Raw genomic sequence first — 24,856 nt, 5'->3', positions numbered from 1 at the left:
ACAGTTAAGTACATAAGACTTTTCCTTGTGACATAGGTTATTATTGTGTCATTACCATTTTACCATTTATTTTTTAAGTAAATACCTGAAAATTCAAAAGCCAGGCTGGAGAGCCTTATACTACGAATGTAGTTTGAGGAGTTAGTGAGGTAACTTTGGTCAACTCTTGAGTTTAACTTGGGATAACTGCTACCAATGAAGTGGCTCTCCTTTTAGCCAGGTAAATGTAAATGTCACTGAAATCTTCAGAACTAACCTGCTCCAGGGCAGGCTAACTGAGGGCTAACTACATGTATCATGAATGAAGTGTCTGAGCCACAAGTTGAGGACCAATTAAATCAGATTCCCCCACTCTCACAAAGATTGTGTTGTTTTTGTGTGTTAAAACATTGTAATGTTAAAATACCGATGACATTACACATTTAGTAATGACAAATGTATTTGAAACTTCACACACAGTAAAACTTTTGTACAACTTAATACCATTTTTTTTATCATAGGAGAGGGAAAAAAGGTGCTAGTGCATTGATAACCAAGCCAAAGTAATCAAATGAAGACTACACTTCTAAACGTCTATTTCACACGATAGCCTGCTGAATTTGCAAGATAACTTATTTTAATTTCGATTTCGGCACAAATTAAAATGTACCACTGATTTGCCCATGGTTTGAAGTTTCAGCATTGTTTCAATTAAGAGTTCAGTGTTGGACTAGCCAGCCACGTGCGACATGCACGCGCAGTTACAATCCTGCTAGAGTTAGCCGTAGGCAGACGAGCAATATCCACCGTTGTAGCGCAGATAGAACAATGAGACAGATTTTTCACCGGATGTATAAATGTGAAGAATCTGCTTGGCGTTTCTACTCACTACCAAATATGGTAGTGAGGGTAAACCCAGTGCCGGTCGTGAGCGAAGATGAAACGGGATGGATTTTGGCCGACAATTTTCTCATCGATGAAACATTTGATCTCAATACAGAATTATGTTCCCAACACTAGAATCTGTTTCGAGCAGAGTGGACTAAGATGTGTTATTTAGGAGTGCGTGGTTTAGGAGTGCAAAGGCGAATTGTGATATTTAACACGCACATTTCACAGAGTAGGGTTTCCTAACGGAAATATGCAAATATATTTATGTAAATAACAACAGCATACACCCTGGGTTCTCACACTGAGGTGTTCATACCTATATAGCCCACAATCAGTGAACACCACTCAGACCACTCAACAGGCTTCAGTAGGCTACGTAAACACTGACTGATCTATTATTCAATGTTAAAAATGTTATGCTAATGAAACTACAGGAGCAACCCAATATAACTAGTGAGTCACTGAGGACAAAACAGCTGGTACCTTAATGTGGACTTTGTTTATAAGAATGGAGAAAAACATCTCCATCTCCACACTGTTCTGCATGTGTATGTGAGTGATGGAGACGGAAGATAAAAAGATTAAGCTACCACTGAGTCAGAGCAACCCAGTGAGTCAAACACGTTTCATAGACCACCAAAAGAAGCCCTGACAACAAAGAAAAACATAAATCAATGAAAAGACTTTACCAATACATGTTTTTGGAAACATTGTGCTATTCAACTGAAAACCTTTGGTAACTGTGTGACAGTTAATGTCACTTGAGAATGCATTTAACATTAGTCTGTCCAGCAATACACCACCCAATGACTTTATGTATTGAGCATTGTCTCCAATCATGAGGAATGAGGCTTGCCAACTTGCCAGAGATAATAATGAAGTAAGCTAGTAATTCTTCCTTTGTCACTGGTCTTCTCTCCTTCTCATGAAGCAGGATAGTAAAAGACAGACCTTGCAGTCCCAGCAGCCTACAATAACATTGTGCATTTCACATAACCACCAGCAGATGGCGACTACAGACTAGATTAACTAACCTCAATCAGACTGATGCAGGTGAAATCATCATTATTTTGGATCGCAATGGTTTTCTTTCATGGTCTTTCTTTCCTGTCGCTTGCTGAGTCCTTTGGGATACATGTGGCCCCAGTGATATGTCTAGGCGTCGTTTTAAGTGATAATGTGTCCTATTTCTGTGGTGAACCGTCGCTTTTTTCACATTAAGCTCATTCACATCACAACTCGTGTCACCAAGGCTACGCGACCTATGGGCCGAAATGCTGAGAAGCATCTATTGGAAATGCTTGACGTCTCAGATGCTCTTGGCTAATCCACTGACAATTTGTAGCAGATCATTTATCAATTACAAACAAATCGTGTTATTTAAAATATTGATTGAACATGGTAAACCTTACGAATGGCTGGGAACACCTGACCTGTCCATATACATTGTGGCGCTCGCCATCACAAAGCACGGAGGCCGTGTCAGGTCAACTCTCCATGGCTCTGGGCCAACTGGTGTTAAAACTATGCTAGTTAGCCTACCCCTTATTGAGAGTAAATGGCCGAATTACTCTGCAAAAATAATTACATCACTGGCACGATGGCATTGCATTGCAGGAGGGGAGAATCCCTCTACCCGCCCGCGCATCATTTCCAATCACGTTTCTGTGGAGCGGTCATCACTTCCTCTCCTCCCTCCCTGGCATGATGTTACGTAGCACTATAATGCGAAGAGACGTGACTCTCAGAGGCAAACCTCATGGTGACGTCACTTGCTCGGCAACTAGATAAATATGGGGATCCGTACCGTTCACTGTATCAAACCGAAACTCCCCTTCACTGAGTGACCACGCTAACGAAAGGATAGATCACAAGTGGATTGTCTGATTCAGGATTTTGGAATACCACAGACGCACATCAAATGTAAGTTTGCTAATGGAATTGAATGATTTTGCAGTCGTGATAATACATTAATTAGGCTATTGCTGTTTCAAATCATTTGAGTTCAACTTAAATTTTAACATTGTCAATGCTCCATCAAACCGTAATTAATATCATAGGATACAGGCACATGATTGTCTTAAATTAATTTGTTCAAATAAATATGACACAAAAGTTCATATAAGCTGTGGCCAAATAAAGGATTTTTTTTTTTTAAATCAACATATAGGCGTAGTGATGAGAAATGCATTCTTTGTCAGAGTTGGTTGCTTTTCATGTTAACAGCGGAATCTTACTAAAGAGCGCATCTATTTCACAGACAAAAAAATAATGACTTTGAACAAAGGTGACAAATTGCGGAACATGGACAAAAGGAGAGGGAGCATGCCGTTTCCCATGCACCTGCAGAACCTGCACAGAAGAAGCATGCCAGTGGACGACCGCGAGATGCGCAAGGTGCAAACTGGAGAGCTGTCCAACCTCATGCGCTGCACGTCCTACACCCCCGGTGAGCCTCACCGAGACAGCTGTGTATCGGACTCGTCCGATTCCGTTATCTCCTCCGGCAGCGACTCGGAGGGACATGTGTACAAGGTGGTTCTCCTCGGCGAGCAGGGTGTCGGCAAGTCTAGCCTGGCACGTATTTTCGGTGGAGTCGAGGATGGTCACGACTGCGACGAGACAGGTGTGTGTCTGATGACGGTTAACGAAGATGATGGTGTTGAAATTTATATAGCATTGAGAATACACCCAAAGGCAATACTTTTTTAAACAAAGAAAATAACTGTTTGATAAAATAACTGTTTGACTGTGGCTCCAAACTAAGTAAATATAGGATTGGTTTCCATATCATCTTGGCACACAAGTTGAAGTACATTGATTATTGCTATTTCCATCCAGTCAGTAAGGCGCCACACATATCAAAGTACTGCTGTTGACATATACAGCCACAGAGATAGTGGATGGGAGAGATATGAAAATCAATGACTGAGGGAAGGAGACAGTAATGCACAGTAGTACAGATCACAGATACAGGTTAATTGAGAGTTAATAAGCTGTACTAAAGGTATCATGAAATGGGCAATATAAATGGGCAATAGTGAGTGAGACTTCACACTCGACCAAGTTAGTGGGTTTGTAGAATTTGGGCCAGGAGTATTTATCTGTCTGCTTGCTTTTGTTTCAGGAAACACATATGACAGATCGATCGAGGTGGACGAGGAGGAGGCGTCCATCTTGTTGTACGACATTTGGGAGCAGGTGAGGCATATAATGCAAATTATGCAATTTCAGTCTGACCCTCAGTAAAATTGGTCTTAGTCATAGCATATCATTTGACGTAATGTGTAGTGCTCTAATGCTGGTGTATAATATCATATATCACTATAATCATTTTTATTTGAGCACCTGTAGCTTTTGATTAGATAAGCAATGTAGCTAATCTAATTCTATTTCTCTTTCGCCTGCAGGATAACAGTCAGTGGCTGAAGGAACAGTGCATGAGGATAGGTGACGCCTACATCATCGTCTACTCAGTGACAGACAAGTCCAGCTTTGAGAAGGCGTCAGAGCTACGCATCCAGCTACGCAGAGCTCGCCAGTCTGAAAACATTCCCATCATCCTTGTGGGCAATAAGAGCGACCTGGTGCGGTCCAGAGAAGTCTCTGTGGATGGTAAGTGACGGTGATCTCTTCTGTCCAAGGCATCTCTGTATTTGCATAGTGCTACTTATTTTAGAATGTTAAAGCTAGTATCAAGGTGTTATCCAAAGGCATAATGGTGAGGGTGAAGTCACTGTCCCTAGGGAACACGATAAATTCTCACCTGCGCCTCCCCTCTTTGTTGTTGTTGTTGCAGAGGGCAGTGCCTGCGCTGTGGTGTTTGACTGTAAGTTCATTGAGACCTCAGCCAATCTCCACCACAACGTCAGGGACCTGTTCGAGGGCATGGTCCGGCAGATCCGGCTGCGCAAAGACAGCAAGGAGGAGAACGCTCGCCGTATGGCCAACTGCAAACGACGCGAGAGCATTGGCAAGAAGGCCAAGCGTTTCCTGGGCCGTATGGTGGCCCGGAAGAACAAGAAGATGGCCTTCAGACAGAAGTCCAAGTCCTGCCATGACCTCTCGGTCCTCTGAGAGTACAGTATCTGGACTGCTGTTTTCTCTTAGGCCTTCAAGACCAGACGCTGTGTGTTTTTATCACTAACCCCAAGGACTGATAGAGCTGTACAGAAATGATATATTTTATTATATTAATTAAACACAACAGACATGTTCATGTTAATGATCTGCATGAGGTTTCATTTTTTTTTGTCTGCCTTATGTGTATGTATATTAAATCCACCAAGGCTTGTTATTTTAAACCATGAGTTGTAAGATTGCCTTGATAACGGGGACAGTGTGTTTGGTTCTACTCCATTTAGTGTTGTGTATATAGCCCTCATGAAATATTAGATTATGATACACTGTCCTGAAAAGCAATGGAAATGTAAGCACTATGAGTGATTTCACTGCATTCTGTCACCTGGAGTCATTTTTACTTGAAACTGGGTACGCAGGTTCGTACTTTGGCCATGATACTGAGCACATGAATAATGTGTAATGGGGATTTGGCCAGGTTTTGGAAAAAAATATATTATTCTATTGTCCTTACCTTCAGTCCAGATGTGAATGAAGAAAGCAATAAGTTATATTTGTCATGTGAATTTAATGTTTTGCTTTAAATACAGTTGATTTGCACTTCCTTTGAATATTTAATCATTTCGTTATGTTTACATTTTAATTTTTTAAATAAAAAAATGAAATACAACTATTCCATATTTTTTCTTACCCAGATCATAAAACAATTAGGCTACACCAAAAACGAAAGGTGTATATATATATTTAAAACAGACCTTGTTATTTGATTTATGTCCTCATAAATATTCATTCATTAGATTGTTCAGTGGACTGGAGTCTTGTTGACCAACAGAATTACTGGAAGGAAACAAGGTAGTCAAACATTAAACTGGAGAGTCCTGCAAACGCACTTCGTTTTTCCACACTATTCAAACCGTTCTCCCACCTTCATAGGGAACACGCACAAGATTGAGAGAAGGTAAGACAAAAGAAATATAACGTTTTCGAATGAAAATGTAGTTATAAAAATGATCGTGGAGTGTTAGGTAAATAAGTGATGTTTGCCAGTCATTTATTCAGATTTTGTGAGGTACAGGCTCTTATTCTGGCCTACAGGTTGAGTTTGAGAGAGTGCGTTTGTTTTCATTCGCCGGTCTTTGTAAATCATAATAAGACATCTAAATATTGTTCCAAGCGAATGGCCTATGGGTGTTGTGAATTGCTGTCTGCGGCGCGATGAGCGAGGCACAGGGGTTCCTACGACTTGTGCCCAGCATAATTTTATTTTGGGGTCATTTATTGGAATGCAAATCTCATCCTTAACTATTTCTTGTGCCAATTGCCTTCTCCTTTGTGACCATATAACACATACTATAAAGTCATAATATTTATTTATTATTTTTATTGAGAGAACAATTCATTGCTAGGCTGTTTTGTGTCGCAGGTGTAATCGTGTGCTGGAAACAGAGAGTGCAGCCCGGTCTCATAGACTATACGTGACATAGTACACTCAAAATAGTATGGCTTCGGTATGGTTACACAAGACAGAAGGCTATTAAGGCAAAAATTAAAGGAGGGTTGTTGGTCGGGTGCATAACTTTGAAACTACTTACTACTTTTTTGTGACTTTGCAACTACTTAGCATGTTAGCTAACCCTTCCCCTAACCATTAACCCCTAACCTAGCTAATGTTAGCCACCTAGCTAACGTTAGTGTTAGCCACCTAGCGAACATTAGTGTTAGCCACCTAGCGAACATTAGTGTTAGCCACCTAGCTAACGTTAGCCAAAACAAATTGTAATTCGTAACATATCATTCAAATTTGTAACATATTGAACAAATTGTAATTCATAAAATATCACACAAATTGGAATTCGCAACATATAGAAATTGTAATTTGAAACATAAACTAATTTGAGTGACCCAGATTTAAATTTACTATGTTACGTTTACCCTTGAGTCCAGGTTGCAGGGTTAGTTCAGCTTTTAGGTCTGTGAATGTGATGAGACATTAATGTACCATGTAGGCCTACTGCCTGTGGCTACTGAGTATATGTTTAACCTAACAGGCATTTAAATGAAACATTTTCTTGCACAGGTGTAGGCCTATTGAAGTTGTATTTATTTACTTTTTAAAAAACATTTTTAAAGATGGTTGATTCCGCAGATTGGTAGGTCTAGTTTATTTGTACTTTTTTTTTTTAAAGATTAGTAAAATAGAATAGTTGCACATGCAGCATTCACACTGTTTTTTTTCTCTGTCGTTCTCTTTCTCCATCTTTCTTTCTCTGCTTTATAACAGTGAGAATCAATCAGAAACAAGACAGAAATGATAGAAACCATGTGTTCCCAAATGTAAACGATAACCACTGTTTGATTGGAAATGTTGTGCATCCTGACTTTACAGATATACAGCTACAGAAACACATGACTAGAAGATAAGTTATGTCCATCTTTATCATTACACTGACTGTAAGTATGCTTCCTTTGAATGTGGCCTTCACAAGTTATTATAGCAATCTCAGATTATTATACTTTTTTTATACTGTTTTTGTGAAAACAAACTTCAACTAAATTATTGAAATTCATGCTGTCCTTTGTCTCCTTGGAATTGTGTAGTTGGTGGTACTTCAGACTCCTGCACAGTGCTCAGGGGCCAATCTTAAAATTGGCGTCCCTGAAAACTATGATGGTATTTTCCCATGGTACCTGGCTAAGGTAAGACATTTCAGTTAGATTGACCATTTATGCAACAACAAAAAAACATTTACAACAAAGCAGCTTGCTTATTGGGAAATACTAATTAAGGAATAATTATCTCCATATTGCTGCCAGTCTGTGTGATGCATCATACCCTGGGCCTGCTGAGATTGATGTATTGTATTAATGGCTGTATGCAAGTTAAAGAGAGAGAAGGGCCATACAATGTTTCGCTCTTGCACTACACTCAGTGCTCAAGATATAATTATGACGGAGCTACTCCCGCATAGCCCCCTCATCCCGAAAAACAAAAATTGGAACGCCTCTGGCTGTCTGTTCAATGCTAGACCATCAGCCCTGCATTCATGGCAGGAGGATTCTTTTCAAAATGGCACTTATAAATCATCAGGTTTGTCCCGGCTGTGCATGTGTTTGACACTGTGATTGGACGCCTTTTTGAGTCTAGTCAATGTTCTTCCCTTTTGCATGATGTATGATCAAAACACATCTCAGATTCACTTTAATGGTGGACATGGTGGAGATCAGATAATTGGCACAACTTAGTGTTAGGGTGGAAAGGACAACATTATTACTTAAAAATGTGTGTTCTTGAGCAGAAAAGGCACTGACAGAGTTGTTTTCTCACCTGTTTTACTGTTTGAACTGCTCTGATCTTCTCAGATATTCTGCTCTGGCACATGATAGCTGTTTTGTTTTATCACAACATGAATGCAAGAATGAAAAAGGTACATTTCTGTCATGAAAACATTTGCATTTCATGTCAACACATTAGAGGCATAACACGAGAAGAATGTTTGGTTTTGAACGATTAGCTACTTTGTCAACCACTGCATAGTCTTAAATATAAACTTTTCAGCCTGTTGGTCTAAAATTAGGTTATGGGGCAGTCAAAAAATACGTTTCCCAGACCAAATCAAAATGTTGGGTTCTCGGGAGTTAAACGCATGCTGAGATCATTGGCACGGCTGTGGCGGCTGAGAGCCAGTTGCTATGTGGTATGTGAAGCCGTAAAACATGCAGTGCTGATTGGAAACACGAGATCACCAGCATGCTGCTGTTTCATAGGCTGCTCTAGCCATGCAACAATAACACCATACCAGGCCAGGCTGCATGACAGTCCTCTACGACAGACAGTCACACAGCACCATGACTAGGATACCCATTCATACCTGACCATGGCCGGGCCAGACACGGGCATTGTGGGTCTGGACCAGAGGGCGTCTGTTTCGTGACAGCCCCTCTGCCAGCAGCTTGTGACACCCTTGAGAACAAACTGTCAGCGGTGAACAAGTTTTCCATAAGGGGGAAAATATCAACGGTCATTATGACACATAACCGCTCACTCAAAAGAGTCAAAAGGATTGCCAGATGGAGCTATACATACATATACTCAACCATTTACACATCATAGAATGGGTGAATGTTCAATTTACTTTTTATGAACAGAGCAAAAATACATTACACAAGGCCCAGATATCTCCTGTGCTTGCAGTGACATAGTTATCTTTTCAACTTTGACGTAAAAGGTCAACATTTGCCCACACACAGTAAGCAGAAGTTTTATTTTAGCTGCACATGTGACTCTTGCCGAGGATACTAAAGTTAAAGTCTAATTGTATTGAAGATATCAAGGCACAAGGCGAGACGCAGATGCAGACACAGGAGGCAGATGTTTGGAGTCTTACAATGTTTATTAATCCAAAGGGGTAGGCAAGAGAATGGACGTGGACAGGCAAAAAGGTCAAAACCAGATCAGAGTCTAATAGGTACCGAAGGGCAGGCAGAATCAAGGTCAGGGCAGGCAGGATGATCAGGCAGGCAGGAAAAGAGTCCAGAGTCAGGCAGGAGTCAGAACTGGGAGGACTATAAAAAGAGAACAGAAAAGGAGTACAGGAAAAACACGATGATTGACTTGAGAAAACATACAAGACGATCTGGCACTGAGAGACAGGAAACACAGGGATAAATACACTGGGGAAAATAAGCAACACCTGGAGGGGGTAGATACGATCACTTTTGAACAGGTGAAACAGATCAGGGTGTGACAGAAGAGGGACTTGTACATTTAAGTAATATTTTTGTACTTGTCCAACACAGCTCCCTAACCTCCCAGCTACCTCCACTGACGTGGTGGTGACAGGGGACGATGAGGGGATCTTTGGAGTTGAGGCAGGATTTCTTTACGCCTTGAAGCCTCTGGACAGAGAGAAGCAGCCATCCTACTCTCTGCAGGTTGACAGTCACACATTTATGGCATTATCTAAGCATGTAGTGATATGTTTACAATACATGTGATTATGACCTGTGAGAATTCAATGAATGAAATTATTATCATCCTCATCAAAAATACCATAAAATTGAATGCGAAATATTGCAATGATTTGTTTTAATTGGGGTGTATTATCTCTGGCTTGAGAGAAACAATGTCCTCAAACAATGTACTGTCTAGCAACACCAAATGAGACATAGACTCCTTAGTTAATTACAATCAAAGTAGATCTTCAGGCTGCCTTCCGTATGTGTCTATATTAACTTATATTTGCCCTTCATACTTACAGTTTGCATTTACTTTGTGCTTTTCGCAGGTGTCCTTCTCAGCATCCGTGCAGTCTCAGAGCTTTATGGTGGAGGTATGCGTCATTGACAAAAACGACAACGTGCCTGTGTTTATCGAGGAGAGCATGAGAGGCAGTGTGCAGCTGGGACTTCTGAAAGGTTGGTTGTACTAGCCAGAACATAGAGCCCATCCACCATTCAGGAGAAAACAAATACCGGAGTTCACAAAAGGGATTTTAATTTGTGACACATTCATGAGTTTATTTCTTAATACACACTGATGAGTGATGTTTGCATTGTCTGAATCTTTATGACTTACACATGAATAGTATCACCTGAACTATCCACATGGCTCTAGTGAAGGACATGTACGGTATGTGTATTAGAAGTAGAGGTGATGTGCTTCATCTTTTTTTATTGAAGTCTTACTACAGTCTGATCTTGGGCTATTGTGGGGTAGTTCTTTGAGTTCTTGCGTCAGAGATGACTCAAGCGTCTGGATTTATGTCACTGAGGGGACTCGCGTTTGAGTGGAGGGAGCTGTGTGCGTGTGTGAGCATCACACCACCAGATAATAGTGGGTTACCATTGATTACATTGTGACATGACCTTCAGGAAATTGAAGAAATTGAAGAGCAGACTTTACATTGAGAGGATATTATATTAATAACCCCATAAAGTGATCCTCTATTCAAATGAACTACAGTAGATACAAATATGTTAACAAGTCATGTTTTTACCAAATGCAAAGCCATGACAAATGATGTTAGAATAAAGTCAGAAGGTTATCATAATTAAATCAAGATACTAGAATACTAGCATTTCGACTGTGTAAGGATGTTTCCCTATAAGAACGAGGCATTGTCATGCTGGTCAAATCACAGTGTGAATGTACACAGCGGTACAGAAGCTTGTCTCTCTGTCTCTTGGCTAGGGATCTCATTCATGCAGGTGGGGGCATCTGACCGTGACGACCGTAACACAGCCCATGCTGACCTGCGCTTCAGCCTGATGGACCAGACCCCCAGGATCCCCTCCAGTCACATGTTCTTCATAGACTCTGTGACCGGCGAGGTGTCTCTCACTGAGGACGGTGAGTTACAGGCCCCTCACTCAGCTGCCCTGTTTTATTCTACATGGTATTGTCTTACTTTTCTCTGTTCACTGTTAAATGAATTACTTAGTACACCCCTTCTCAATCCACATACACACACGGGCACAATCCACATACAACACACGCACATTCCCGTACACACACACACATACGTACACACATACACACGTACACCAGTTAAATCTGATTTTAAAAAGTCCCAATTTGGACAGTGCTGGTGTTATTTCTGGATTTATTGACTATTTCTGCACAGTGCTGGTGCCCTTATGTTACAGCTTGACTGAAGCTAGACAACACTAACAACCCCAATCCACCCCATTGGCTGCCGCTATAGGGGCCATTTAACTGTGAAATTAGCTAATTACGTCTTTATGATGTACTTGTTAGTGGGTTATTAACAATGTTTTCCCGCTTTTTTCAACGTGCTGTCTGTGAACAACGTAATGCAGCTCTCTGATTGTAATATATTGATATGTGTGTGTGTGTGTGTGTTCCAGGGGCTTCCACCCTGGACCCAGAGATGTGTGGTCGCTACAAGCTGTCAGTGATGGTGAAGGACATGGGGGGGAAACCCAACGCTTTCTTCTCCACGGGCATCGTGACAGTGGAGGTGACGGGGAACACTTGGGCGTCACCGGACCCTGTTCGCCTCCAGGAGAACCTCCCTGGCCCCTACCCTATCCCCATCTCACAGGTAGAACCTCCCTGGACCCTATCCCATCCCCATCTCACAGGTAGAACCTCCCTGGACCCTATCCCATCCCCATCTCACAGGTAGAACCTCCCTGGACCCTATCCCATCCCCATCTCACAGGTAGAACCTCCCTGGACCCTATCAAATAAAAAAAATCGAATCAAATTTATTTATATAGCCATTCGTACATCAGCTGATTTCTCAAAGTGCTGGAAACCCAGCCTAAAACCCCAAACAGCAAGCAATGCAGGTGTAGAAGCACGGTGGCTACGAAAAACTCCCTAGAAAGGCCAAAACCTAGGAAGAAACCTAGAGAGGAACCAGACTATGTGGGGTGGCCAGTCCTCTTCTGGCTGTGCCGGGTGGAGATTATAACAGAACATGGCCAAGATGTTCAAATGTTCATTTATGACCAGCATGGTCGAATAATAATAAGGCAGAACAGTTGAAACTGGAGCAGCAGCACGGCCAGGTCCCATCCCCATCTCACAGGTAGAACCTCCATGGACCCTATCCCATCTCCATCTCACAGGTACCTCCCTGGCCCCTACCCCATCCCCATCTCACAGGTACCTCCCTGGCCCCTACCCCATCCCCATCTCTCAGGTACCTCCCTGGCCCCTACCCCATCTCACAGGTACCTCCCTGGCCCCTACCCCATCCCCATCTCACAGGTACCTCCCTGGCCCCTACCCCATCTCACAGGTACCTCCCTGGCCCCTACCCCATCCCCATCTCACAGGTACCTCCCTGGCCCCTACCCCATCCCATCTCACAGGTAGAACCTTCCTGGTCCCTAACCCATCCCATCTCACAGGTAGAACCTTCCTGGTCCCTACCCCATCCACATCTCACAGGTATAACCATCCTGGCCCCTACCCCATCTCACAGGTATAACCTTCCTGGCCCCTACCCCATCTCACAGGTATAACCTTCCTGGCCCCTACCCCATCTCACAGGTATAACCTTCCTGGCCTCTATCCCATCCACATCTCACATGTCTAACATTCCTGGCTCCTACCCCATCCCCATCTCACAGGTAGAACCTCCCTGGACCCTACCCCATTCCCATCTCACAGGTAGAACCTCCCTGGCCCCTACCTCATCCTCATCTCACAGGTAGAATCACCCTGGCCCCTACTCCATCCCTATCTCACAGGTAGAACGTCCCTGGCCCCTACTCCATCCACATCTCACAGGTAGAACCTCCCTAGACCCTATCCCATTCCCATCTCACAGGTAGAACCTCCCTGGCCCCTACCCCATCCTCATCTCACAGGTAGAAACACCCTGGCCTCTATCCCATTCCCACCTCACAGGTAGAACCTCCCTGGCCCCTACCCCATCTTACAGGTGACTAGTATCATGCTCCTTCTCCATCCCCATCTCACAGGTGACACACAGTGATGCTTTCAGAGATATTCCTGCATACATTACATGCTCAGGTGACCTTTGACTCTAGTATAGAATCATGGAAAGGGATCATCTGACAAATATCAAACACTGTGAAATTTCATCCAATATTTTATTTGACTGTTCATTGTAAAATTTAATAATGGAATGGAATGGGTGAACCCCCCCACCCCCCCTGGGGTTTCCTTGTATAAGAGACCAAGGTGTGCATTATTAATGTCATTCATACCCCTAGGCTTTCCCCTGCCTGAGTCACTGCAGCCTGAGGTTCCGTTCCCGCTGTTGGTGTGTGTGTGTGTGTCTGTGTGTGTGTGTCTATAATGTCAAAGATTGTTCAATCAAACCTCACACTTTGTTTCTGACTTAGCGGTTGTGATTGAATAGTCTCTGTGCTCTGTGCTCTGTGCGGGGCCAGTGTCTCTGTATCTGCACCTGGTCTTCTTTACAGTCTGACCTTTAGCTTGTTATTCAACATTTATAATATCAGCCACGGCCCAGTGCTTGCATCAGCACCAAATCACTAAAGCTGTGTAAATAACTGGAAACATCTGACATTATCAGAAAGAGGAAAACAGGACGTTCTGTAACTACTCAGCAGTATGGATCTTCTCTGCATCTCTATCAACATTTATTAGTCTGGAAAACAATAGTCTGTTTTCTATATGTAGGTGCTTACAAAAATGGAACAATAGTCTATGTTCTATATATAGGTGCTTACAACAATGGAACAATAGTCTATGTTCTATATATAGGTGCTTACAACAATGGAACAATAGTCTATGTTCTATATATAGGTGCTTACAACAATGGAACAATAGTCTATGTTCTATATATAGGTGCTTACAACAATGGAACAATAGTCTATGTTCTATATATAGGTGCTTACAACAATGGAACAATAGTCTATGTTCTATATATAGGTGCTTACAACAATGGAACAATAGTCTATGTTCTATATATAGGTGCTTACAACAATGGAACAATAGTCTATGTTCTATATATAGGTGCTTACAACAATGGAACAATAGTCTATGTTCTATATATAGGTGCTTACAACAATGGAACAATAGTCTGTTTTCTATATATAGGTGCTTACAACAATGGAACAATAGTCTGTGTTCTATATATAGGTGCTTACAACAATGGAACATGGTCAGAAATGCAAACTCGAGACCTTAAGACAGTAATGCAAACTTAGGAACATAAAGTCATGATTTGCTGCAAATATGTGTATTTCTACATTTCAGTGTGGTCTGTGGGTGTCGCCACAGTAACTCCCCTCCTCCTCCTCTTCTCCCTCTCCTCCTCCTCTCACTCACGCCAGTGCCATCCACCCACTGAAAACGTGTGGACTCAAAACATGGGCAGATTTGATCTTTTTCACATTTTCCATGCCAATTTACCAACATAAAATAAAATCCATCCAAATGTGGACAGGCAAAATCTCAAGCAAATCCTCCTAATCTCTGCCTGAAAACATAAATGTGTGTGTCTATGTGTGTTTGTGAGAGAGATAGAGAGAGAATGTGCTAGAGGTTGTACTCTAGAGCTCTTCATAGCTCAGAGGCAGGGTCGGGGAAGTGGGCTGCTGACAGAAAAACATGGCTCAGGTTTAAAGTACAAGATGACTCTGTTCTTGAGATTCTCAAACCCTCACAAAACTAGAAGCTTCTTTTAAATCTGATTGCAAAATAATAATAATATATGCCATTTAGCAGACGCTTTTATCCACAGTCATGCGTGCATATATTTTATGGATGGGTGGTCCCGGGAATCAAACCCACTACCTTGGTATTACAAGCGTCATGCTCTACCAACTGAGCCAAGAGCTACAAAGGTCCACAAATCATCATGATGTATACTATTTTATCATGATGTATACTATTTTATACTGCGATGTAAATATTATATTGGCTATTACTTGTGTTTTTTTTTACAGTGCATTTACTTAGTAGTAATCTGTTTGTCAACATGCTATTACTATATTATAATTATAGTTGTCGGGGCAGCACATAACACCTCATCTGCATGTCCATGTAAAGGGTTAACAGTGTAGAATCCACCACTGGTGACGATGCCTACATGATGGGAAAAGCCTCTCTCCACCCACTCTGCATTTACCACCATGTGTATGTAGGCGGTAGGACTCATAGCTCTGCTGTTACCAAGCAGATGGGGGGGTCATGTTGAAAGACTGAGTATGGCTGGGAGCCCTTTACTATCAGCAGCATGGAAAGTCGTGTTTCTACTCAGTAAAATGTTGTGAGACACATAAAGCGTTATGCTGATGAGTTTCTCTTCTATCGTGCATTTTTCTTTCAAAATATTTTCCTTCCGTCATTGATATTGTTACAGCTGCACTTTGGTTTTTGATCTCAAGAAGCATTGCTCCTCTTTGGTCATTTTTGGTCTTTTTCCAAAATAACGATTAGGCTAAATCAAGGCAGGAGAATTCCACATTGTGCATACTTCGTATACATGGAAGTCAGATTTGTCTATTAGAAATACAGTAGTTATGCACTTAACGGGCAATTACCCCACTTTTCAACCTCATTTTCATTATCTCCAGCACAAAAGCAGTGTCTACAAATGTGAAAACGAAAGTTCTACCCGATGACATCATCAAAAGTGAAAACATTTTAAAAATGTTGATTTTCAAACACTGTGAGAATTTCTTGGTGACGTGAGGAGAAAGGAAAGACCTTCCCTCTGGCTAGAAACTCGTTGCAGGTTTTGAAAATCACTGATGTCACAGATACATTTTGAGGACTTTTCTTCTTATCTTTTTAACCACAGATCATAGAAACACACCGTTTTCACATATGTAGACACCAGTATGATGCTGGAGATAATGAATATGAGGTTGAAAAGTGTCGGAATTGCCCTTTAAGACTGCTTATTCACAAGGTGACATAGAAGACAGAGCGTGCACTGCAAGCTGTTAAAAAAAGCACAGAAAGCAAAACATTACATCAGCTACAGTGTACTCTACTCATATCCATTTTTAGAACAACCAAGTCATTAATAACATTGTTATATACTACATCTCTTCAAAGCACTGAGGCCCTGAAATAACATGACACTGGGAGGACAGCAGTCGTGAGAAGAGGGGCTTGTGTATACACAGCCTCAGTGTTTGGGGAGCCAGCTCCAAAACAATGGAGTGGAGTGTGACAGTGTGTTGAGGAGATGCACATGCCCCCTGTGTCTCTGCCGGCGACCTCTCCTTCTTGGGTGCTGTTTCATGGGGTCCTCTGAGCCAATCATACCCTGTCCGGCACTGTGGTTTAAATCAGTGGAAGCTCCCCATCCAACATGTATGAGCTTTTGTTTTGGAAGAGGTCTCTGGTCCTCATCACTTCCTGTACATTGACACAGCATTTTATCATAACAGGTTAAACACCTCACAGGTTTTTACTAAAGGTCAGGGTTTCCCTTTCTAGTAAAGCCTAGGTACATGAGAGAGACAGAGAGTGGGAACAGCAGACGAGGGGGATCAATCCTACAATCCCACAGTTCAGAGAGAACGTTGAATTGACCATGTTCAGTTTATGAGCTGTTCTGTGCTTTCCCTGCTTCCCTATGCTGTGTCTAGGTGAAGTGGAGTGGAGGTCTGGTAGAGTATAGCCTGGAGGGGGAATTCCCAGAGATGCTGTTCACTGTCAGCAGAGAGGGAGTTATCTCTCTCAACGCCCCACTAGACAGAGAGACTCAGGACCAGGTGAGTGACCACACATTTTTCATTCATATTGTATCGTACCTCCTGTCTATATCATATAGTAAGGACTTGTTAGGGCCGCGAACGCCTAGTCATGTTATGTGATGTACAACATTACACTGTAAGGACAGAGGAAAATCGGGGTAAACAAGAAAAGGAGCGTCATGATTCAAATCCCAACGTGTCTTTTTTCCTCCTCTGCAGCTTGCCAAGAAGCTAAGCTCCAAAGCTGTACAGGATTAGATAAACATCACTTTTTGGCACAGGTTAACTTTGGGTTCATTCTGCAGAGTAGCAAGCAACGTGTCTGGCCAGAGACCTTACTGCTCACTGGTCTGACACAAGGAAAAATACATCACTGTATTGGATGTGCTGTTTCTACAGAAAGCCCTCAGAGAGTCTATTCTGTCTGAACTATACCTATAGTACAGTAATCATAAAGCTAGACACACACCCTCCTCCCTCCTTCTCCTCTCTCCCTACCTGGCAGTGACTGTCACCTATCATGATGGAGTTGTCATGTTCCATCATGCATCACACTGAGTCACAGCCTATTGATCCACCTCCTCACACAACACGAGTGAGGCAGTCCAGGTTCCCTGATTGAGATGGTTCCCCGCTGACTGACTGAGACTCATATGTCAGCGACATGTGACTCTTACAGCTGATGGAGGGAAGAGGGAGGAGAGGAGGAAGGGGACGCATGCACATGTACAGTACCTCTCGCTTGGTGTTGACAGAGTTGCGTGCCCGTATAGGGCGCAGAGATGATGAATCATCTCTGGATGTGTCAAATAAGGCGCTATACAAGCAAAATGCCTCAGTTCTGTGAGCTGAGTAGCAGTCAAGGAATGAATGGACACGCTGAGTGTTGGCACTGTCACTGCCTATCATTAACCTAATGGCTTCATCTTCTAAAGACAGGTCGGAGTGAAAGGGGGAAGGGGGGGGGGGGGTGAGCAATCTGCCCTCTAAAAAAGCCACAACTTATTTCATTCACACACATACACCCCACATACCTCCAACCCTCCATCTATTCTAAGAAAGCTCAATATATAATGAATACAAAATTGTTGTGGCTTCATCTCAGACTATGGTTCAAGTGTGTAATTGTGCCATGTTCAATACAGAACATGAAGATCTTTCCTGGCTGAGAGCTGGCACTTTGTGTTATTCCAGTGTGTCTGTCTGTGGTCTCACTGTGTATCCAGGCAGGGAGATTTGATCTGGACACATGACCCCATGTGCCTCTGTCTGTTAGTTCCAGATCAGCATCGTGGTGGAGCGTCCGGATGGCAGGGAGATCGCCAAGCCTGTGGAGCTGAGGGTGATGGTGGGCGATGCCAACGACAACAGGCCCACGTTCCCTACCACACAGTACCACACCGTGGTCAAGGAGCTCGCCCCACGGGGTGAGGCACAACCCTCAGAACACTCTTTTAACACACCTACAGACAACTCTGGAACATACTGGATCGCAAAGGCCTTTTGTTTACGCTTGAAACTAAATACTCCAAAATAAAAAACCATGGAGAAATTCATCAGTAAAATAGGATTCTGTGTTTCTCACTCAAAGAAAATGTGTTTTTGCCCACACACTAATCTATGAGGACTTTGCTCTTTTCCCAGGGACGGAAATCCTCACAGTTCAAGCAGCCGACAACGATGATCCGAAAACAGATAACGTGAGGATCTTCTACCGGCTGGTTGGCCAGATCCCAGAGAGCCCTCGTGCCTTGTTCCGGGTGGACCGTGACTCTGGGGTCATCTCAGTGCAGGCAGACAACCTGGAGGGAGCCGCCCCACAGTACACACTGACCATCACTGCCGAGGACGCTAAAGGTGACCAACAGTACTGCATGGCAATGTGGTTCTGTGGTGTTAGGGAGAGGGGTGAGGGATTACTTCCACAAAGATAATGTATACATAGTACAATGTAAAGATAATCCAGAGATACTCTATAGTAGTAACCTATTGTGATATGTAGACACGGGTGCAGTGGTAGTGTAAATTCGTTTTAGACTAGCAGATGTAACGTTGGAGGTTTTCCCTCTGCTTCCTTTGAGGAGAATATTGTTTAAATATGACACTACAGTGAGTGATGATCATGATTAAGACTGAGGGCTTCAGTATGAAAGAGGCATGCCAAACGAAGTGACTCACTAATGGAGCCTATCTCTCTCTGATGATGATTTCATTTGCAGGCTTAAACAGCTCCTGTACTGTGGTTGTGACAGTGCAGGACGAAAACAACAACCCGCCCGTCTTCACTCCACACGAGGTACCTTTACACAGGCTGAAGAGGGGACTGACAGTGTGATTTTGGGTTTGGGGGATAGACGTGATTCAGGGCACTCATTGAAAATCTCTCTCTTATACAGTATATTAGATGTTTCTCTTCTGTTGGATGGCTGCTGTGTGAACTCTCCCTCCAGGTCACTGATTTGATTTCCCAGAGGGGAGCGAGATGGAGTGCTTTGAGGGGGATCCAAGCTTTAATCTCAGGCTTATACAAATGTAGGACCTTCATTTGAGCCAGTTTGCTACAGCAGGAAAGTAATCCTTGCCACAGAAAATGTGAATTATTATGTGGATTATAATTAATGGACCATTTTTTGTAAGGGAGAATCAAGTCTGAAATTTCAAAGAGGAAATGACAAACTTCAGAAGCATTTTCAAACCTCAAATACACTACACGTTTTACATTTCCTGCATTGCTGGAAAGTTCTCCTACAACAGGGTGATCAAATGAGTATCCTACAACTTTAAAGATGGAACCATATTATTGTAGGGTTTATTTCTCATTGTGCTCCAAATGGACAATGTTCTCTGAGTTAATCTGAATAAGCCTCAGATGAGGCCTGTGAGAATCCTTTATTTATAGAATAGGCAAATCCACAGCGTCACCATAAGACAGCTCTAAATGATATCCCTCACAAATACAGCAGTCGGAACATTTCACATCTTTATAGAAAAATCATTGCACTGAGCAATATTTACTATTATGTCTGAGCTCACTGGTCCAAAAAAGCAGTTCTAGATTAAATATGAAATACTTGGTTAAAAGTGAAAAAATGCATCCCTTCTAGTACAGAAATGAACTGCGTTGTTCTGGAATTTGTCTATAAAAAGCCCTTTAGAAGTGACTCATAAGAAATCTCATTAGCCGCACAGTGTCGTCATCTCCTCTGGTCCGGGGGGAGTGTCCCTGAAAGGGACCTTAGTCTTAACATAAACACTATTTTTGATCTATGAGACCATCTTTGGTGACAGTCAGTGTTTCCAGCGGTCTTTTTCATTGTCGATCCTCATGAATAATGAAGTCACCGCTGAGGTCACAATGAGACAACATTGGATTAGCGCTGGCCTCAAGGTATGCAGTATACGGGCCAAAGATAGACCATTTTCTCACATACTGTTCCAGAATGGAAAACAGTCTACACCCACACCTCCTGAATAATGCAGGAGACAGGATAGTTGTGAAAGATGTGGGAGCAAATCGCCATCTTAAAATGGGGACATGTGACAATGAAGCACAAAGCTGTTGTTGTCCTCACTGGTGCTAGACTAAGTCAATGTAAACCCTAACTGTGCTTGTTATGTTTAGATGCTCTCGGAGTGAGAGAAGGTACTGTTAAGATACAGGAGACATATTCATATTCTAGAGTTATTCCAGTGTCATCCAGTTTGTTCCTCATTGGGTTCAATCCATGCCAAAAGATTTACAGCCATTCTCATTATGGATTCTCTATGCACCTCAACAATGCTGTCGATCATTTTTTGAGTCGATGCCAGCCCCAGGCTCATATTCTCTCACTCTGGCACACACACGCACGCACGCACACACGCACACAGGCACACACACACACACACACACACACACACACACACACACACACACACACACACACACACACACACACACACACACACACACACACACACACACACACACACACACACACACACACACACACACACACACACACACACAGAGGTGGAAAAAGGTCTTGAGTGGGTCACGCCAGAGTGCCCCTGCTTTTTCCAGCAACATGTGATCGGGTTTGTAGGGAGCTGGCAGGTGAGTGGTGAGACCCATGGTATCAGCGACCCTCTAGCCCGGGCAGGCAGATCAGAGACACAGCCATTTCAGTGGAGGGCCACAGTGAGTGGCTGATTAAAGGACTCCCAAGCAGAGAGATAGGAGGTGTGTGAATGAAGGTCAACAACACAGGGCCACAGGGGACATGCCTGCATACACACACCAGACCTGGGTCAAATACATAACCTAGATTATGTCAAATATGTTCAAATATTTGAAATGCACTTGATATAATTAGCTAGTTAGCCTGGAACAACGGAACCAATAGAGTCGTCCTAAAAGTGCAAATTCCAAGCTAAATCAATATAATACTAAATAATAAATTTTTAAAAATCAATCACATTTATTTTATAAAGTCCTTTTCAATAGTTGTCACACAGTGCTTTACAAATACCCAGCCTAAAACCCCAGAGATAATTGTTTTATTTTTTATTTTACCTTTATTTAACTAGGCAAGTCAGTTAAGAACAAATTCTTATTTACAATGACAGCCTACACTGGGCACCGTCCTATGGGACTCCCAATCACGGCCGGTTATGATACAGCCTGGAATCGAACCAGCATCTGTAGTGACGCCTCTAGCACTGAGATGCAGTGCCTTAGACCATTGCACCACTCGGGAGCCCAAAAGAAAGCTATGCAGATATAGTAGCCCATGCTTCATTATCTTTTCCTTCTCCCTGTCTCCCCATCCCCCCTCCTCGCTCCCTTTCTCCTCTCACCTTTCTCTCTCCCTTCTCCCCTTCTCTCTTAGTACGGCCCCTTCCACCTGGCAGAGGATGCTCCTTTGGGAGCCACGGTAACGGCAGTGTCAGCGTGGGATGCTGATGAGAGGGGAGGAGACAGCTGGCAGGTGAATTACAGGCTGGAGTCTGGCAACGAGGAGGAGGTGTTCATGCTGGTCACAGACAAGCAGACCAATGAAGTTTCACTCATCCTCTCCAAGGTACGGCAATCTCCTTCATTCAACAGTCTCTATTCTCTCTTGTTCATTCACAAATAAGACACAACCCAAAGAGCCCTAGACGTCGATGAATAGGATGCATTTTAACATGATCTTAACATGATAATAATATCTTCATAGAAATATGCAATATTGACTCTAATAATTATGCATTTCGTTAAGTAACCATAAGGAAAAGATACATGCATATTGAATCTTCACACACACACACACACACACACACACACACACACACACACACACACACACACACACACACACACACACACATGGGTATTTCAATGACACGTGTCCCAAAAATAAGCCATGACAAAAACAATAGTTTATCCCAAAATAATCTGAGCCCATCCCTGGGGTGTCTCTGGCTCGTCCCTGGTCTCCTGTAATCCCCTCCACCCTCCCAGCCCTGCCCCAGCTATCTCCCCTGGCCTGGACAGGAGGGCTTTGGAGACAAAGAGGGAGTGTTTGTCATCGTTTGTGTCCCCATTCTCTGGAAGCAGGGCAACTACCTTCTACCTCTCTGTGGGAGTAGAGGAATGTTACCTATATTCCGCAGAGGTAAAACAGGTGTTGCCTCCGGTATTGTCTAAACTAATACAGGACTAGAGAACATCCCCTTTACATTGTCTCTGATGAACCCTACCATACAGTAATGATATGCTGTATAAGGCTCTGACATAGGCCTACTGTAGCTCATGGTAAAATAGCTTGTTAGCACATCAGAGCATGCTCACTAATATGTGATCTTGTGGCGGGACTGAGACAACCCAGAGGGTAGTCCCGTTGTCTCAATAACAGCAGCTTGCACAAAGTCTAATGGAATAATTACACAGTGCCATTAGTCTGTAGAAAGCAATTACAGTTTACTCACTATAAACCACATAGGCAAGGCACCGCTAACTGAACACTAGCTAATCTGTCTCTCTGGTGCTGTGCAACAGTTGTTGTGAGAGCGTGAGGATAATAGCAATGAGAATATTCAGCTCCTGCTGTGCTGTAGGCGGATGTGTCTGAGGTTGGGTATATCGTGCTAATCCATGTGACCGAATCAGGGAAAACTCCAGGCCTTTTACCAGACCCATGTCAAGCATGTGTTCCGTTGCAATGTCTCCTACGCGCATACATGCAGTACCTGCCGTCATGAATAGTGAATGAGAGAGGATGGCGTAAAGAAAGTGTGTGGTCAGTCGGCCTTGAGCTGGGTGGCAGGTGCACATAGCTGATTCAATCATTTTCAGGGGGAAGAATAGAGATTACAAATGAACACACACACATACATACCATACACGCACACACGCACACACACACCCACTCACTGGACCAATGCTTTGATCTTATTATGATCTTGCTATGAAAGAGGGGATCACAAGTAATCGTCTCCTTCTTTTTAAACCCATTGAGCTGGAGACTCTCATGCTTCAAGTGTCCCCATTTAACCTAGTGGGCCGCCCTCCACACAGCAACTTAAGGCCAGCAACAGCAGCTGAGGGGTGGTTGGATTCTTCTGGTTGTTGCCTGATACAAACCTGCACTTCACTTCCAGTCAACACCATTAGTCACTCCAACACTGAACAACATCTGTGTTTTCTCTCTAGCAACAGAGGTAGCTATTTGGGCCAGGCGACATGTTATTAGCAACAGCAATCACTTCATTTCACCCGAACGTAGACAACACAGGGGATACAACCACGGGCTGGGAACTCACAGAGTAAGCATAGCAACGGCTGTCCACTAACGGGATTCTCTGTCACAGGCAGGATTCATGTCAAGTGACACGTGAATCAAATGGCCGCCTGTCATTCCAGTTTGTTTTACAGTGGAAATAAAACTCCTCTCTGCCGGTAAATCAGCTTGTCTGACGGTAATATGCAGGTGACGGTATTATAGAGGCCTTGTTTAGAGTCACTGTGCAGTGTTCCACAACCCTCTCCTTTCCAGTAGGTTCAGCCTGTAAATCTGTGGAACACGTCGATTCCCAGCAGATATAAACAGGCTCTTTCTGACCTCCTGTGTTTGCTCCATGAGCGTAATACAATCCCATGCCTCTGTTGGAGGGGGCAGTTCGATATGTTGCTCAGTCTAAATGAGCAGCCTGTGCGTCTCATGGAGTGCTGAAATGGCACATTCACAACACATTCACTGTCTGCTTTTATGCTCTTTAGATTATGTCTGCTATTTACTGGGAAATGTTAGTAAATCCCTCCCATTATTATTTTCCTGGTGTTCATTCTTGCACTGTAGAACACTATGTTCCCATGTTTCACAACTATTCGAACACTACATGTATGTAAGTGCATGCCCTTCCATATGAGCAGCATTTCCATGGCAACCTGTATGCATGCAGGTGCTGGACTTTGAGCGGGAGAGCGAGTACATCCTGGTCCTTAGTGCTCAAAACCCAGTGGCCCTGGTACGAGGGAGGTATGGCCCAGCGTCCACGGCAACCGTCTCCATCTATGTGGACGATATCAACGAGGGCCCCATCCTGTCCCAGAGCCACTACGAGGTCACCGTCAGAGAGGGGGAGGAGCCGGGACGGGTTATTGCCACTATTCGTGGATATGACCCAGACTCACACCCAATCAGGTGAAACATCGTTCATCGGAAATAATATAAAAATAAACATTAATTCACAGTTTAAAGGC

At 43.1% G+C, this 24,856-nt stretch overlaps 2 protein-coding genes across 2 annotated transcripts in view; both read left to right on the top strand.

Annotated features, from left to right (window-relative positions):
* The first annotated feature begins 2,674 nt into the window (after positions 1-2,674).
* On the top strand, positions 2,675-5,620 carry LOC109886440 (GTP-binding protein RAD-like). The gene is made up of 5 exons (XM_031809699.1): positions 2,675-2,793; positions 3,131-3,496; positions 3,998-4,071; positions 4,281-4,485; positions 4,670-5,620. The coding sequence occupies exons 2-5, from the start codon at positions 3,142-3,144 to the stop codon at positions 4,945-4,947; spliced, it is 912 nt and encodes a 303-aa protein (XP_031665559.1). The 5' UTR covers positions 2,675-2,793; positions 3,131-3,141; the 3' UTR covers positions 4,948-5,620.
* Positions 5,621-5,831: 211 nt separating this feature from the next.
* The window catches only part of cdh16 (cadherin 16, KSP-cadherin), a 31,467-nt gene continuing 12,442 nt past the window's right edge, over positions 5,832-24,856 (top strand). The window contains exons 1-13 of the mRNA XM_020466277.2: positions 5,832-5,908; positions 7,337-7,401; positions 7,549-7,647; positions 9,748-9,882; positions 10,236-10,365; positions 11,141-11,299; positions 11,818-12,014; positions 17,023-17,148; positions 18,407-18,557; positions 18,775-18,987; positions 19,350-19,426; positions 22,002-22,193; positions 24,556-24,797. Of these exons, the coding sequence (XP_020321866.2) occupies positions 7,375-7,401; positions 7,549-7,647; positions 9,748-9,882; positions 10,236-10,365; positions 11,141-11,299; positions 11,818-12,014; positions 17,023-17,148; positions 18,407-18,557; positions 18,775-18,987; positions 19,350-19,426; positions 22,002-22,193; positions 24,556-24,797 (1,748 nt within the window). The 5' untranslated portion in view covers positions 5,832-5,908; positions 7,337-7,374. The remainder of the gene's footprint in view (positions 5,909-7,336; positions 7,402-7,548; positions 7,648-9,747; positions 9,883-10,235; positions 10,366-11,140; positions 11,300-11,817; positions 12,015-17,022; positions 17,149-18,406; positions 18,558-18,774; positions 18,988-19,349; positions 19,427-22,001; positions 22,194-24,555; positions 24,798-24,856) is intronic.

Source organism: Oncorhynchus kisutch, linkage group LG3, assembly GCF_002021735.2.
Source record: "Oncorhynchus kisutch isolate 150728-3 linkage group LG3, Okis_V2, whole genome shotgun sequence".
Lineage (NCBI taxonomy): Eukaryota > Metazoa > Chordata > Actinopteri > Salmoniformes > Salmonidae > Oncorhynchus > Oncorhynchus kisutch.
This window is presented reverse-complemented; position numbering and strand designations above follow the sequence as displayed.

Bases quoted from the DNA above. Each gene is read 5' to 3' on its own strand.
- LOC109886440 (XM_031809699.1), top strand. From the start codon at position 3,142: ATGACTTTGAACAAAGGTGACAAATTGCGGAACATGGACAAAAGGAGA. The intron at 3,497-3,997 runs GTGTGTGTCTGA...CTTTTGTTTCAG, and splicing joins TCACGACTGCGACGAGACAG to GAAACACATATGACAGATCG. The intron at 4,072-4,280 runs GTGAGGCATATA...TTTCGCCTGCAG, and splicing joins TGTACGACATTTGGGAGCAG to GATAACAGTCAGTGGCTGAA.